The sequence below is a fragment of the Equus caballus genome, chromosome 2 (assembly GCF_041296265.1).
Source record: "Equus caballus isolate H_3958 breed thoroughbred chromosome 2, TB-T2T, whole genome shotgun sequence".
NCBI classification, from domain to species: Eukaryota; Metazoa; Chordata; class Mammalia; order Perissodactyla; family Equidae; genus Equus; species Equus caballus.
This window is the reverse complement of record NC_091685.1, coordinates 47104869-47120578: the sequence shown is the minus strand read 5'-3', so window position 1 is coordinate 47120578 and position 15710 is coordinate 47104869. Positions and strand designations below refer to the sequence as shown.

The window sequence follows — 15710 nt, the reverse complement described above, 5'->3', positions numbered from 1 at the left end:
GGGTGGCCCAGGTATTCCAAACCAGAGCAGTAAGAAGCAGGGGTGCCCAGCAGACCCAGGGCTGCCCACTCTCAAGGCCAAATGCCTGGCAGCTTCTCATGGCTGCCCAGTCGCTGTCCACCTCCAGTCACGGGCTGAGTCTCCTCCAAGGGCATGGGAGGTCAGGGGCCGTGTGGGAGCTGGGGAGGGCTCTGCTGGGCGCGACTGCTGGAGCAGAAACAAGAGCGAGGCTTCCTGGAGAAGACGGAAATGGACGCCCTCCACGGTGATCATGGGGGGGAGCCTTGCCCTGCGGAGGGAGATGGAGTTACAGCCAGTTTGCCCATAAACTTGTTCAAGCGATTTATGAGGCATGGCGGGCACCGGATGGGGGCAGGGCAGCCTCGGACCCGCCGGCTTCTAATTGGAGGTGGGAGAGGGGAAACGTCCTTGTGTGAATAACAAACACAACCTTCGCCACCAGCACTCGGCTACCGTGTGTTTCTGTCGTGTGACCGTCGCATCCCCTGAAGTGACAAGGACACCTGTGGGCATCGGTGAGGACACTGGCACCGAGAGACATGAGGCCCCTCCTACATGTACAGACCCAGGGGGTCGGAGGTCCTCTGATGGACGTCAGACACGGAGGAGGAAGGGGGGCTGGGAGGAAGGAGCAGGTGAGGTCCCAGGCACCTGAGAACCACGGGGTGGAATTCCTGCCCCAAGGGGAGCTCAGAACCAACGCAACCTCACGTAGGCCGTGGCTCATAAACCCACTCGGTTTTCTCAGCGGCCACGTGGTGCTCCCCCGCCCCCTGCAAGACAGTGTCACGCTTCTTGATGGTGGGGTGTTCGGAGCCTTCCTGCTTCTTTCCAATGTGGCGGACAGTCCGTCAGCCAGATCAGACACTTAACGGTGGGGGCAGAAGCTCCCGTGAGCCAGGCTCCGACGGCAAACCCAGAAATGACTGAGGAACGGCCTCCCTCCAATGTTGGAGTCCCGCACAGCCAGCACGGGAGGAGCATTCCCAGCTGGGGACCGTTTCTCCCAGGGGACAGAGAAAGCAAGGTGGCGGTGCTCCCTGGGACCCACTCTGCCTGGCGTGTGGCACCCAATGGCCATGACTGTCTCGAGTTGGCAGGTGGGGCTGGGAGTACCAGACCCGGGGCAAAGGGCAGCAGGTCACCCAGGTTCCGGGGGAGACAGAAAACACTTAGGAAAAGGGGTCCTGGAGGTACTCGGATGGCTTCGCTCAGGGCCACTGCCCCACTGGCCAGCCCAGCTTTCACAGCTCTGTCCTCCAGGTTCTGAGCTTGTCTGGGGCTGGCAGGGGCCACAGAGGGACAGAGAACTGCCAAGTCACAGCTGGAAGTGCCCCAGACCTAACTTGGAGGCTGACGAGGAAGCCGGGCCTGGGGAGGGTGGGGGGGCGGGGTGTGTGTGTGCCTATGCGGCCTGCACGTAGGTCAAAGGCCTCTGGCCCCGATGTTGTTACATCACTGGGGAGTCGAGTGGTCAGAACGCCCCCACACCCAACTAGCCGGGCTAAGCTTTGCAGGAGCCTTTGTTCTTTCTCCGTCTCTGTCCCTCCTGCAAATGCCAACTGCCCAGCCAGCCCTGGCCCCCGGGCCACGCCCATGCACCTGACCCGGAATTTAAAACTGACACACAGTCCCTGCCACTCCAGGCTTGTCACAGCACCTCCCACGTGGCCACTTTAGGGCCCAAATCTAGAAACCTTGAGAGCGCGTTCCTCCTGATTCAGCCTGGAGTGTTGGCCAACAAAGAGTATTCTAGCAAAGCCTGAGAACCCGAGTGCACAGGCCTTTTGTGATGTAGGCAGGCTGGAACCCCCAGACACAGCATACTGCTGACCACCCCCACCCCGCCCCCTAGCAGCCTGCCAGGGAGACACCCTCCCCTCACTGTTGGGCCCCCAAATCTTAGAATCCCCCACAGTGGTCTGCACCCCCTGTGCTGCCGGCGTGGGTTCTCTGGGAGGCTGGAGTGGGCACCCCTCCACCCAGCCCCTCATGGACTCAGGCTAAACCCGTAACCTCACCACTGGCCGGCCTTGCTCTCAGCCTCAGCCTCGATGACCTGGTCATTTCTGAAAGTGCTTCAGTGGGCTTGGCCGACTGCTTGACAGCCCGTAGATAGAGATGCCCCAGGCTCCATCAGGGCTGCCCCGCTTGCGAAGCTTCAAAACCCTGTCGCCACGGGCCCTTGGGTTCCCAACCCCATGGAGCACTAGACGTTGCTCTGTGCCAGCACTTCCGGGGCTGCAGGGAGCAATGAGGGGCCCTGATCTCAAGCCAGAGCAGGGACATGCACCTGGAGAGAGAGCCAGCAGGCCCAGAGGGCTTTGCTTAGCTCTTCCCTGTGGGACAGAGAGCCAGGGCTCTTGGGGTAAAGGGAAGAGAAATCCCCGAGGGCTTCCTGGAGAAGTCTGCATTCAAAAAGAATGTTCTGGGTGCCTGCTGTGATGGGGCTGGACCTGTGCCCAGTGCTTGGTCATCCACCCAGCAAAGGGAAGTGTGTTTTGGTCACAACACAAAACAGAAGCTCAATGGGTCAGAGACACGAGTTCCCTGGGTGGGCCCGGGCTAGGCTGCTCTAGGCAGGTCTAAGGCTAGGCCTAAGGTCCACAGGCCTCTCAACACTGCTCGCGGGTACGGCTTGCCTTCCTCTGTTCAGAGTCTCACCAGGTAGGGAGCGCTGGGGGCTCCTCACCCCAGCCCCTGAAGGCCCTCTGATGCGGCTGAGGACAATCGCTGTCTTGGCTGGATTGTTACATATGGGACCGGCACCCCAGAAAAGGCCTCCGCAGCCTTGGCTCCCAGCAGGAGAGCAGATCTGTGGGTGAGGATGGAAGCCTCTCGGGGACTGGCCATCTGGTAGGCCTGCCTGGGCAACACCCAAGAACCGTGGAATCTTGTGCCCTTGAAAATTCCAGAGGAGCCTCTGGTGTCACAAAGCGGCCCGAGGGCTCTGACTTTCTTTCGGTGAAGTGCAGGAGAGGATACTGCAGACATGCTTAATCCACACATGTTGGATTCCCCGGCTGTGATTTTCGACAATGGGTCCGGGCTCTGCAAAGCAGGCCTGTCTGGAGAGGTCGGCCCCCGCCACGTCATCAGCTCCGTCGTGGGGTACCCGAAGTTCAAGATGCCTTCGGCGGGCACCAACCAGAAGAAGTACTTCGTGGGGGATGAGGCCCTGCACAAGGGGGACGTCCTGCAGGTGCGCTGCCCCATCGAGCGCGGCCTGGTCACGGGCTGGGAGGACATGGAGAGGCTCTGGAAGCACCTGTACGAGTGGGAGCTGGGAGTCAAAGCCAGCGACCGGCCGGTGCTCATGACCGAGCCCTCCCTGAACCCGCGGGAGATTCGGGAGAAGACGGCCGAGGTGATGTTCGAGACCTTCAACGTGCCCGCCTTCTACCTGTCGGACCAGGCCGTGCTGGCCCTCTACGCCTCGGCCTGCGTCACAGGCCTGGTGGTGGACAGCGGGGACGGGGTCACCTGCATTGTCCCCATCTTTGAGGGGTACTCCCTGCCCCACGCGGTCACCAAACTCTACGTGGCAGGGAGGGACATCACGGAGCACCTCACGCGGCTGCTGCTGGCCAGCGGGCAGGCCTTCCCCTGTGCGCTGGACAAGGCTCTGGTGGACGACATCAAGGAGAAGCTGTGCTACGTGGCCCTGGAGCCAGAGAAGGAGCTCTCTCGGAGGCCGGAGGAGGTCCTGAGGGAGTACAAGCTGCCGGACGGCAACATCATCTGCATTGGGGACCAGCTGTACCAGGCGCCCGAGGCCCTGTTCGCGCCTGACCAGCTGGGCATCCAAAACCCGGGCATCTCCAAAATGGTCTCCTGCAGCATCACCAAGTGTGACGCTGAGATCCAGAAGACCCTCTTTGGGGAGATTGTGCTGTCCGGGGGCAGCACTCTCTTCCAGGGCCTCGACGACCGGCTTCTGAGGGAGCTGGAGCAGCTGGCTTCCAAAGGGACCGCCATCAAGATCACCGCTCCTCCCGACAGGTGGTTCTCCACGTGGATCGGCGCCTCCATCGTCACCTCCCTCAGCAGCTTCAAGCAGATGTGGGTCACCTCTGCAGATTTTAGGGAGTTTGGGGCGTCTGTGGTTCAGAGAAGATGTTTCTGAGGGGCCAGGCCCATGGGGCGGCCCCTGTGGGAGGTGAGCTTGGCCCCCAGCACCAGCAGGATTTCAATAAAAGACAAAATGGTGCCGTCTTCGGCCGTGTTGGGCTCGGTTCATTCTCAGTGGCAGCAGAATCCCTTCTGACCCTGGCGGTGAATCTCTCTGAAGTGGTTCTGTACCCCGGCCCCCGTTTCCCCTGAAAGAGCCCTGGGTTATGAGCGAAGGCCGTGTCCATCTCAGAGTGTGTGCCAAAAGCAGGGCCCAGGCCTCACGCCGGCAGCTGGATTGGGCAGAGCCCTGGAATCTGCATTTTAAACCCGCATCTCAGGTCTGAGACAGAGTCAGCAGGGGGAGGGCGGCAGGGACAGGCAGGAAGGCTGCCCTGTTCTGAGGGTCAACAAACCCTCACCCGGCTGGGTCCTGAGCACAGAAGGGCTCTCGCTCTGCTGCTCTAGGGCTGGGCAGGTGAGCAGGATGGAGCCGGGTCCTGGGCGGAACGGGACGGCAGGAGCAGGAATCGCCGCTGCTTAGGGCTCCCAGGGCCCTGCTCCAGGGAACGTTTAAGGAGCAGCGCCTCTACTTTGTTAATGTGATGTTGCTGTTTGTTTTTACTCTCAAAGATGCTTATAGCACTGTTTGCGGGTAAAATACTGGGGACGAAGTTCATGGCCGCCACTGAAGTAATGGTTGAATAAATTAAGCACAAAGGGAATTTCTCCATCTTGATTTGGCAGAATTCTCCCAAAATATTATTGAGAGAAATGGAAAATACAGAGAATTCTTTATAAAGGGACCCCCCCCTTTCCTTGGTAAAGAAAACAATGGCATTTCCCATGTCCCTCTGTGCACGCTGGCGTGGACATACATCAGTGAATGTGTGTTGTCGGGCTGCACGCACAGGCTGGGGGGTAATGCAGGGGAGGCAGGGGGAGAGGGAGGGAAAATCTAAAGAAAGGACGACATGAAAATCCAGCTTGAATGAAATAAACCTGCCTATCTAAACGTGTGTGTGTGCGTGTATGTGTGTGTTCAACGTCTGCAAGGTCCATCTTTTCCCGTCCTTGTACTTTCACCCTGCCCACGTTGCATTGGAGTGAGCATGGAGCGCATTTGAAGAAGGCAGAGAGTTGGGTCATCGTTTTGTTTTTTCCCTTTTTTTTTCAGTGTCTATTTCATTGATTTCTGCTCTGGTTTTCAGTATTTCCTTCCTTCTCCTGATTTTGGGCTTTGTTCTTCTTTTCCCAGTTCCTTTAGGTTCACTGCTAGATTCTTTATTTGAGATTCTTCTTGTTTTGTTGAGGTAGGCCTGTGTTTCTATAAACTTCCCTCTTAGTACTGCTTTTGCCGCGTCCCATAAATTTTGGCACGTCATATTTTCATTTTCTTTTGTCTCCAGGTGTTGTTTGATTTCTCCATCGACCCAACGGTTCTTCATTAGCGCGTTGTTTAATCTCCCCACATTCGTGGCTTGTCTTGTTTTCTTCTTGTAGCTGATTTCTAGTTGCACGCCGATGTGGTCGGAAAAGATGCTTGGTATCAATTCAATTGTCTCAAATTTCTTGAGACTTGTTTTGCGGCCTAATATGTGATCTATCCAGGAGAATGGTCCATGTGCATTTGAAAAGAACGTGTATCCTGCGGTTTGGGGATGGAATGGGTCATTGTTTTTAACCCACAGTTCAAATCTCTGCCTTTTGACTGGCGTATTTAGACTATTAACATTTAAGGTAATATGTTTTGCTTAAGATTACTGTTTCATCGTTTTCTATTTGCTTCCGCTCTTTCTCATCCCTGTCACTCTTTTCTTACTGTCCTGCAGGTTTCCTTAAAAATATTTTAGGGTTTCATCTTGATTTATTGATAGAGTTTTTTAATCTATTGCTTTGTACTGATTTCTTAGCGATTGCCCCAGGTAAACATCACAATCCACTGGCATTGACACTTTACCACTTGATGGGTAGAAATCTTATTTCTATTTAGGGCCCTTTACCCTCCCAACTTTTAAAATAGCATTGTCCTAAGTGTTTCCTCCATGTATGTTGGGCACAACCTCAGTGGGTGTTACGATTTCTCCTTCAGCCGTTAAATGATTTACGAAACTCGTGAGAATAGTCTAACATGGTTACCCCTATTTTTACCCAATCTGATGCTCTTTTTCCCTCCGGAAGTTCCAAGCCTCCTCCCGCTATTATTTCCTTTCTGTTTAGAGAACTTCCTTTCACTGTTTAAGGCAAGGTTTGTTAGGAACAAATTCTCTTAGTTTTCCGTCATCTGAGAATGTCTTTATTTCCTTGTCATCCCTGAAGGATATTTTCCCTGGATACAGAATTCGCAGTTAATCATTTTCTTTCAGCACTTGGACAATATTGTGCGGCTCCTCCTCGTGGAGAAGGATCAGAAATCCTCGGCTAGTCAGTTGGTGTCCCTTGTGCGTAACGTGTCATTTCTCTCTCGCTGCTTCAAGAGTCCCTCATTGTCTTTAGTTTTCAGAAGTTTAATTAAGCTGTGTCTCGGCATGGATTTCGTTGGGTTTATCCCATTTGAGATTCATCCAACCTCTTGAATCTTTAAATTTATGTCTTTTGCCAAATTTGGGAAGTTTTGTGCTACTATTTCTTCTAATACTTTTTTAGTCCCACCCTTTTCTCTCCTTCTGGGTCTCTGAGGGTACGAAAGTTCGCAATCTTGGTCTTGTCCCGCTGACCTCTGACACCCTGTTCATCATTTTTCAGTCTGTCTTCCCTGTTGTTCAGATTGGGTAAACTCTACTCACCTGACCCGAAATTCGTCAATTCTGTCCTCTGTCATCTCGCTCTCCTGTTGAGCCCCTCCAGCACATTTTTTATTTCAGTTGTATGTTTGAGTTCAATAATTTCCATTTGGTTCTCTATTTACAACTTCTAATTCTTTGCTGAGGTTTTCCATTTTTGCCCTTGTTTGAAGGGAATTCATAATTGCTGCTGAAACATTTTTATGATGGCCGCTTTAAAACCCTCGCCCCGACGATGCCGACGTTTGATTCCTCTCAATTTGCTCCAACAAGCACATCTGCTGATTGACTTTCCTCGTTCAGTTTATGACTTTCCTGGTTCTTGGTATGATGAGTGATTTTCTGTTGTACCCTGGACATTCTGGATATCCTGAGACCCTGGATACTATTTAATCTTCCTTTTGTAGCAGGCAGTGCCCCTGCTGAGGTGTACCATGGGGACCAGATGGGACGTGTGTCCAGTCTTCTGATAGGCCCCGCTGACACCACCCCAGAACGAGGGCACTGACTCCCAGGGCCTCACTGCAGCTGGGTGGGGAGGAGGTTCCACTCCCCCTCGGCCCCACTGAACCTTCCTGGAGAAAGCAGGCCCTGACTAGGTGCCTCGCTGCCTCTGAGTGGGGCAAACGCTCAGCTCCCCTCTGGGCCCCACTGACAACAGGGAAGCGGGAGGCAGAGTGTCCACTAGCCTGCCTCCCACCGCCTCCTTCCATCCCGTTCATGCTGAGTGGGGCGGGAGGTTCAGGTCCCTGCTGGATCCTGCAGACAGCAGGGGTGGGGGTGGCACAGCGCTGACGAGACGCAGCTCAGGCCAACTCATTCGTCTCATTGTTGCTGGATGGGGTGGGGGCTCCACTCACCCGGGGACCCCACCAACACTGTCCCAGCAGGGGAATCGGAGTCCCTTGCTTCTGCTGAGTGGGGGTGCAGCAGCTCCCTGCTCAGTCCTTCCAACCCCACCCAGCAGGGGAATAGGAGTCCCTGGAGGTGGGCGGTGGGATGGAGAGGAGTGGGGCCGGGGTGGAGTGGGGTGTTAGAGCCACTCCCCGCTCTGCCTGCTGGAACCACAGAGGTGGCATGTGGTTCTTCCATCGGCCTTTGGCTGGAGTAGGAAGGACACTCCCATAAAGGGGTTCTGCAGTTAGGCCACACCTCTGCCAGTGGGAGCGGGCTTCCTGGCAGGTTTTCCAGTCTGTGCCTGTTGGGGATTTGCGGTTGGAGGCTTCTCCAGCACCTTGTTGGGCATGGATGGGAGACAAGGAGGAAGCCCAGGGAGCCCCCCGAGTCCCAGGGCCCTTGGCAGCCGCCGCCTTCTCACCCTCCAGACACTGCCTACCTTTGCTTGTTGCATTACAGCCTGGGCTTCTAGTTGTGAGAGCGGGGACCCGGGAGGAATGGGGCTCCCGAGTAAGGTTTTTATTTCTTTCCATCGTACCTGAAGGTCACAAGAGAACTCAGGGAGGGCCACTGGCCCACCCTCAATGCCCTCCCTGTCAGGGTCACTGTTTGGCAGGTGAGAATGTCAAGGCTCAGGATCTGTGACTTTCCAAAGCCATCAGGGAGCGGAGAGCAGGGCTCAGCCAGATTCTCAGTCCAGGGCTCTTTCCTTCGTAGTCCTCTTCTTCACCTTTCTCCTCCCAAAACTGTTCTCATTACCAAACTACGTTGCAAATAAAATACTGAAACAAAGCTCCTGTTTTTCTGTTCAAGATACTATGCTTCTCTTACGGCGGCTGTTGCTTCCACTGCTATTGCTATGGTAGCGATGTAGATGATGGTGGTCATGGTGATGAAGATGATGGTGATGATGGTGATGAAGATGATGGTGGTGATGGTGATGGAGATGATGATGGTGATATTGGTGATGGTGATGATGAAGTTGACGGTAATGGTGATGATGATGATGGTGACACTGATGATGGTGGTGATGATAATGGTGATCATGGTGATGATGATGGCGATGGTGGTGGTGATGGCAGTGATGGCGGCGATGACGGTGGTTTTCTGAGCTCCAGGTCATCGTCAGTACAACCTTCTTGGGGTGCTGCAATGTGGAGAGGGAAAGTAGCTCTCCAAGTCCTGAAAGAGCCCGTGGCAGGAGTTTGGTAACCAGTCTGGCTCCTAATCGGGCTTCCTTGAGGGAGGGGCACCCAGGGCAGCATCAGGCAGGCTAGGCTGCTGCCAAGGACGGAGGCAGAGTGGGAGTGGCTGTGGGCTCAGCCTCCCCCTCTGCAGCTTGACCCTTGCTTTGGCCTTGAGTTGTCTAACGTGAAAGGTCAGGGTGGGGACAGGGTGGTCTGAATCCTGGAGGAGGGGAGAGAAGCCTTCCTGTGGCTGTGAGCTGCTCAGACCCTGCCTGCGGGAGGCCAGGGTCCTGGCCATTCACGGGCTCCCCTACAGAGGCTCCATGGCCCCCAGAGGTGTGAGCTGGGTGCCAGCCCTCTCCCCATCAGTGTCCAGGCACAAAGCTGACCCTCAGTAAACGGATGTGGTCACTGAATGGCGTGCTGTCCCCAGCTTGGGTCCAGTCCCACTCACCTGGGAGGCCAGAACTCAACTCCGAGGTCATAGTGCCACCAGTCTCCTGGTCTGGCTGCGGTGGGTGGGCGGGAGCTCTGTGTGGCCTGGGGAAGCCATGTGACCACCTCGAGCTTGGTGCTCCCATCTGCAATGGGGTGATTGTCATCCCTTCTTCTGGGGGTCACGGCTGCCTTCCTGCACCGACCTCAACACGGGGATGGTGGGAAACATGGAAGAGATTCCGGCGCCGGCTGCCAGGGGAGCCCCTCGCAGAGATGAGGCCACCCGGCCGCTGGGAGAGGGGGAGGCCCAAGAGACCCTGTGATTTCCATGTTGCTCCTGGTCTGGCACCAACTCTGCCCCACTGTCCCCATGACCTCCTGAGACCCCGACACCTCAACCCCAGATTCAGGAGAGTGGGAGAGCTCATCTCCCTGCCCCCCTCAGGCTGGCCTGAGGACCAGGCTGTAGACTCCTGTTCAGTGAGGCCAAGGGGATGCCAGCCACACAGCAAGATGGACAGCATATGAGGACACAGAGAGGCAGACACACAGGGGACGCAGACACACAGGGGACGCAGACACACGGGACGCAGACACGCAGGGGACGCAGACACACAGGATGTATGGAGAACACCCCGCCTGGTCACTGTCCCTCTGGGATCACACCCTCTGCCACCCAGAGCTTCATCCTCAAAGGCCTCCTGGGTCCGGGAAGCTTGGTCCCGTAGCTGGTGCGGCTGGGACGACAGTGCTCATCACTCAGTCGCTCACTCGCTCATTCGTCTCACAGACACTGGCGGGAGGCCTGCCAAGGTCTCAGCAGCGCTCCATGTGCTGGGGTTCTCGCAGGAGCGGACGACACTGTTCCATCCCCCTGGGGTCACCATGGCTGCCGGTAAGGGGCAGTGAGCAGAGAGGCGTGCACGCAGACTGAGCGACAGCCCAGGCGCGTGTGGCAAGGACCTGCTCACTCTGCAGGTACAGAGCCAAGGTCCCGAGGCAGCGCAGGCTGGGAATTCTAAGTCCTGCCCCCAGCTCAGCTCTGCGCTTGACACTACCCCCGACCGCCGTGAAATGGGGGGCACCAGAGCCGTGAGCAGCTTCTGCCGTGTGCAGCCCCTGCACACCCCCGTGGACGAGAGGCTGTCCAGCTGTGCGTGGGCACCAGAGGGCTGCAGGGGTCCAGAGGCCCCTGACTTAGTGCCCCCTCTCGCTCTCAGCCCCAGCCTCCTGAGACTCTGTGCCAAGGTTCGAAGGCCTGTGCAGGACACTCTGCCCGGGGCCTTCCGGCAGACGGGCTTCTATGAGCCAGCCCTGGCTCCCCGCCTGGGACGGGGGAGCAGATCAGGGCAGCACAGGCTGAGCTACCACACTGTCCTTCCCCCAAACAGAGCTGGAGACTGGCGACGGGACAGCCCACAGCTGCTGACGAGACTCTGGGACTCCCTTGCCTCTGCTCCCCTGGAGTCAGTGGGCAGGGGGTGCCGCCAGGCCCTGAATCCTCTCCTGCACCCCTCCACCCGACCCCTTGCTCCAGCCATCGCTGCCCTTCTCGGAACACGGCGATGGGGGCTCCTCTGCCCCCAGGCCTGGGCTCCTGGGGTTGTTGGGAAACCTGACACAGAGACCTGAGGCCCCCACAGCAGCCTGGGAAACACGTAAACAAATGAGGTACAACTTCGACAGTTTAAATATCATACAGCTCGCTGACTTCTATACGAGGGGGATTTACGGGCACTTAGACTCGAGTTCCAGGAATCCAACACAGACAACGAGAGAGCCAGGGGCTGCTGTGGGGCCAAGGCCAGCGGAGGGGGGAGCAGTTCCAAGGACCACCACGTAAAGCCAGGCCTCCCTGAGGGCCACTCCATCCTGGCCCCTTTCCTGCTCTGTTCTGACTCGGGGGCACAGGATGTGGGCCATTCTGGAGGGGCCAGGTGCCCTGGGGGGCAGATCAGGCACCTGCAGACAGAGGAGACCGACGGTCTGACCCTCAGAAGGAACATGTTCAACTCTCCAGCTGCCCAAAGGCCCCGTGGGGAAGGCTCAGTGGGGTCCTCTGCTCCCCGGCTTCTGGGCACACACATCTGTGTCCAGGCAGGCACACGACCCTGGCAGGCAGGCCCACGTGTGTGGCCCCAGTACCCCGGGCCAAAAGAGACAGCACTGTATGCATGGGTGTGCGCAGCGGAGGGGCCGTGCCGGGAGTCATCATGCCTCCTGGGGGCCGAGGCTGCACAAGGCCTGGTGTTTCGGGGAGGCGATAATGGGGCCCTCTGTCTTGGGGGCAGGAGAGCTGGGGGTTCAGGATCAGCCAGGAGCTGGACAGTCGGGTCCAGGGCCATCTCAGCCCCAGGGCACCCAGTTTCTTCGTTCGCACGCGAGAGGCTGGCACAGAGAGGTCGAGTGCTGAGGAACGGAGGGCTGCTGCCCAGGGTGGGCTGAAGGCTGCTGAGTTCTGCTCACTTTCCCCTGTTCCTGGAATGTTGCAGGGGCGCGGAAGTCCAGGAGCAACAACAGGTCTGTTCTGGGGCTGGATGGGATTCGAAGGTGCTGAGCCGGCTGGTCGATGGGCTCCCCGTGCAGCGTCCCTGCCCCGGCCTGGGCTCCTGGAAGGGGAGGGGGAGCGAATGACCTTGGCAGCAGGGACCCAGCCCCTGGAAGGCTGTCGCTCCTGGCTCCCTGGGTGTGGGACCTGGCACAGTGCTGGCTCTTGTCTTAAGGGGCAGTGGAAGGCAGGTTCCAGGCTCCCGGCCTCCCACCTGCCCTGAGGTGAGGAAGCCGAAGCTGGCTCCAGCCTCGCAGTTTTGCCAAAAATGAAAACCTCTGCCCCCCACAAGGGCGCCCTCGCACCCTCCCGCCACATCCATCCTGTACCGGCTGAGGGCAGAGCTGTCACCAGGCTGCATGCGCATGGCTGTCAGCGGCAGGTGGCGGTTTCCCTCCCTGTCCGCTTTCACCCCCAGCTTCCGCTCTTGCCCTCTGGTGGACACCCCACGTCTTGTCACCCTGGCTTCCATGCATACTCATCCCATGTGTGTGGGTCTCTGTCACCAGGTGACAATGCCCGACACTGGGAACAATGTGCTCATTGTCACAGCCAGCCTGGCTCGGAGCTCAGAAACGTGAGACATTACAGCCCCGGCATCTCTCTCGCGGGGAGTGGGGCTGGGCTCCAGCCGCACGAAGACATAATAATCTTCTCCCATTATGCAAATCTCCCGTCTCCCTCGCCCCACCTTTTGGCAGCAGCCGCCTGAGGGAGAGGGTAGCGGCCAGGGCCCGGGGCCCCAGAACCTCTTCACATCTGGCAGCTGGGCCTCGTCCGGGGCCCAGGGGGCCACAGCCAGGGCGCAGGGTGCTGCTCACCAGGGGGTCTGGCTGGAGACAATCACGCCAAGCAGAGCACTTCCAGGATCTGCTCTCTCCCCACAGTCGTCTCTGGACCTGAGGCCACAGTGCTGGCAGGGCCAGGGACTCTGGGAGACTATGCAATCAGAGGGCGGAGGCACCCTCGGCCGCCACCTCCCCTGCTTGCCAACTCTGGTCAGAGGTGGCCGCTCCTGTCTCCCAGAGGCTGAGGGCTCTGTCCACCATTGCCAGCCTGCCCGCAGGGCCAGGGACCACCACGGAGACCCCACCCAAAGCCTGGGCCAGAGGGAGCATCGGAGGCTGGTCCACCCATGAGGGGCCCCGTTTCAGGCCTTGCTGAGAGGCATCAGCCGGAGTAAGCGGATACCTCATAGTTATGCAACCCGAGGTCGGCGAGGATGGGCCTTGTGCCGGGCCAGCCAAAACAAGCCCGTCCTGGCTCCAGGGTGTGAAATCGTTGGGTCCAATTAAAGGGAGGCTCAGGGAGGTGGGGTTGGGGGCGCTGGACCTGGGTTACAGCGTCCCCGGGAAGGGCAGTGTGCCATGAAGGCCGGCCTGCTCCCAAGGTCACCCCAACACCCTGGGGGAGAGTGGGGGAACTTCCAGCGTCTTCCCGTCTTCCCCCCAGGGGACCAGGACCTTTCACACACAAACCCTTCGTGTCCAGGGGGGAGGCGTGGATGGAGAGCTTTTTGCCTCCCCTTCCCTGTGCCTAAGGAACCCTAGAGACACCCTCACTGAGCAGCGACTCTATGCCACGCAGAGTGGTCCTGGGGGTTTCCCCAGGAGACGGGGCAGCCTGACTCCGGGCTCAGACATCCCCAGTGCAGAGTGCCAGGTGCAGCTGTGGTTCAGGGAAGACAGGTGCCCTGCCGTCCCTCTCACCAGGGTGTCCTAGGCCTGGTCAGGGCCTGGAGTGCAGGGGATGCCCAAAAGGTGGACCGAATGAGGATACAACCTGCTGCCATGGAGGGCCCCACCGAGCTTCAAGTGAGAGGATGATGGGAAGGCTCGGGTAGGAGGGATAGATAAGAGGAGCACGTTATGCTTGCGCTGGGCCTCTGTTGTGTAGAAGGACCACCCCCCCTTTCTGGCCAACTCGCGTCTGGAGCCCATGTTGTGCAGCAAGAGGGCATGTCTAGGTGAAGGCACTGCCCCCCTGGGGGAGCAAGGCCCCTGCTCGGGCAGTGGGCAGAGGAGGGACTCGGCGGCACCCAGTGCACCCCCCTCCCAGGCTGGAGGCTGAGCAGAGCAGGACGAGGTGGTCCTGGCAGGACGAGCGCAGCCTCCCCCTCCCCGTGGAGGCGGCCGGGCGGGCGGGAAGTGGAGCTTTATGAAGATGTAGGAAGAAGGAGACACTCCACCCTGCCAGGGCGGGCGGGCCTTTTATCTGGCGGGGAGCTCGGAGAACATGCCCCATAAAACCCATCCGCGGGACCATCCATCAGAAAGTGGAAGGAAGAGTCTATAAAGTCCTGAAAATACTGGCTCTGGGAGGTACAGATCCTAACCAGAAAAACCTGTGAGCCCACGAGAGGCACATCTCTAAGGGCCCGGGGAGAGCAGGGAGCTGCTCCTGCGTGGACCCGCCACGGGGCTGCAGGGACTCTGGCCAATAAAGTCCCTGCCCTCAAGTGACTCCGCACCCTGAGGCCGGAAGCTCCACAGGGAGGAGACGTCAGAGGGAGCCCCTGGGTGGAGCAGCAGCAACTTTCATCAGAGCTCCCACAGCAGACAGGGGATAGCACCCCACACCTACTGTCCTGGCAGCGTCCCCAACCCGGGCCGGGCTGCCCAGGCATCTCAGCTCCCAGCACGGCCACCAGGGAATGCAACGACCACAGCTAATGATTTCCCCCAAATTCTTCACAGCCTTGCTTAACGCTGCCGGGGTGCTCAGAGAGGCGCACGGGTCTCTCTCCCCGTGAGCACAGTGGGGGCAGGTGGTCCAAGCAACCTCTGTTTTCTTGCTTAGCAGAAAGAGGGCTGCCCAGGGCACAGGACTCTCCCAAGCCAGTGGCTGCGAGCAAGGGACAGAAACAGACCACACACCCTTGGCCATGCCACCCGAGCCAGCCCTGAAGCCCCCTACTGCAGAGGTACGGCTCCTGGGCTGGGAGGAACAGGTGAGCCATCGACGGGGACTGTGGACGGGGGGAGCCCCAGGCAAGACACTGTCCAGGACTCGTGCCTGGATTGAGAACCCTGTCGCCAGGTCCAGCCACCATCACAGAGGTGGCTGCCCATAGGCTCTTGGTCCAGGGACCTGCCCACTCTCCCTGCACAGCTCGGTCAGCAGCCTGGGCATCCCCAGGGCTCAGCAAGGCCAGCAGGCTCTGTGGACCCCCATGAACACTCCTGGAGGGTGTTTGTGAGCCCGGAGCAGGGGGACGTACCTCTCCAGGCCCGACTCCCTGACCCCTCCTCCCTGTCCATCTGCAGGAGGCGTCCTCACCTGTCCAGGGCTCAGTGGGCTGGTTCTGCCCCCTCCCTCTCCACCAATGGCCAGTGCACCCGCCTCTCCAGGCCTGGCTCCTGGGTCTGCTCCCTTCCTTTCCGTCCAATGAGAAGGTCTCTGCTTTTCCTTCGCAGATGTGTGGAACAGAAAGGCGCTGTGTGCTGTGGAGGCTGCAGAGTCAGGGACAAGGGCATCATCAGCAGACACCAAAGATTCTTCACCCTTGATGGAAACACGCATCAGCAATCAGTTCATCCAACATTTCTGCCTTGTGAGCCGTTCCTTGGGGTCTGGTGTGTGAGCCCCTCCCGCCCCCTCCCAGGGCCCGAGCCCCGGCTCCCTGGTGACTCAAGCTCTTCCTCTGGTTGCTCCAGGGCTGGGCTTTCTTGAGAGAAGGGTGAGGGCTGGAAGTCCACGGGAAGAAGACAAGCCCGGGCAGGGCTC

At 58.5% G+C, this 15710-nt stretch overlaps 1 protein-coding gene across 1 annotated transcript; it reads left to right on the top strand.

The window, feature by feature from the left end:
- The first annotated feature begins 1880 nt into the window (after window positions 1–1880).
- ACTRT2 (actin related protein T2) lies at window positions 1881–4236 on the top strand. Its single transcript, XM_001503320.5, has one exon. The coding sequence runs from the start codon at window positions 3014–3016 to the stop codon at window positions 4145–4147; it is 1134 nt and encodes a 377-aa protein (XP_001503370.2). The 5' UTR covers window positions 1881–3013; the 3' UTR covers window positions 4148–4236.
- Window positions 4237–15710: the final 11474 nt, after the last annotated feature.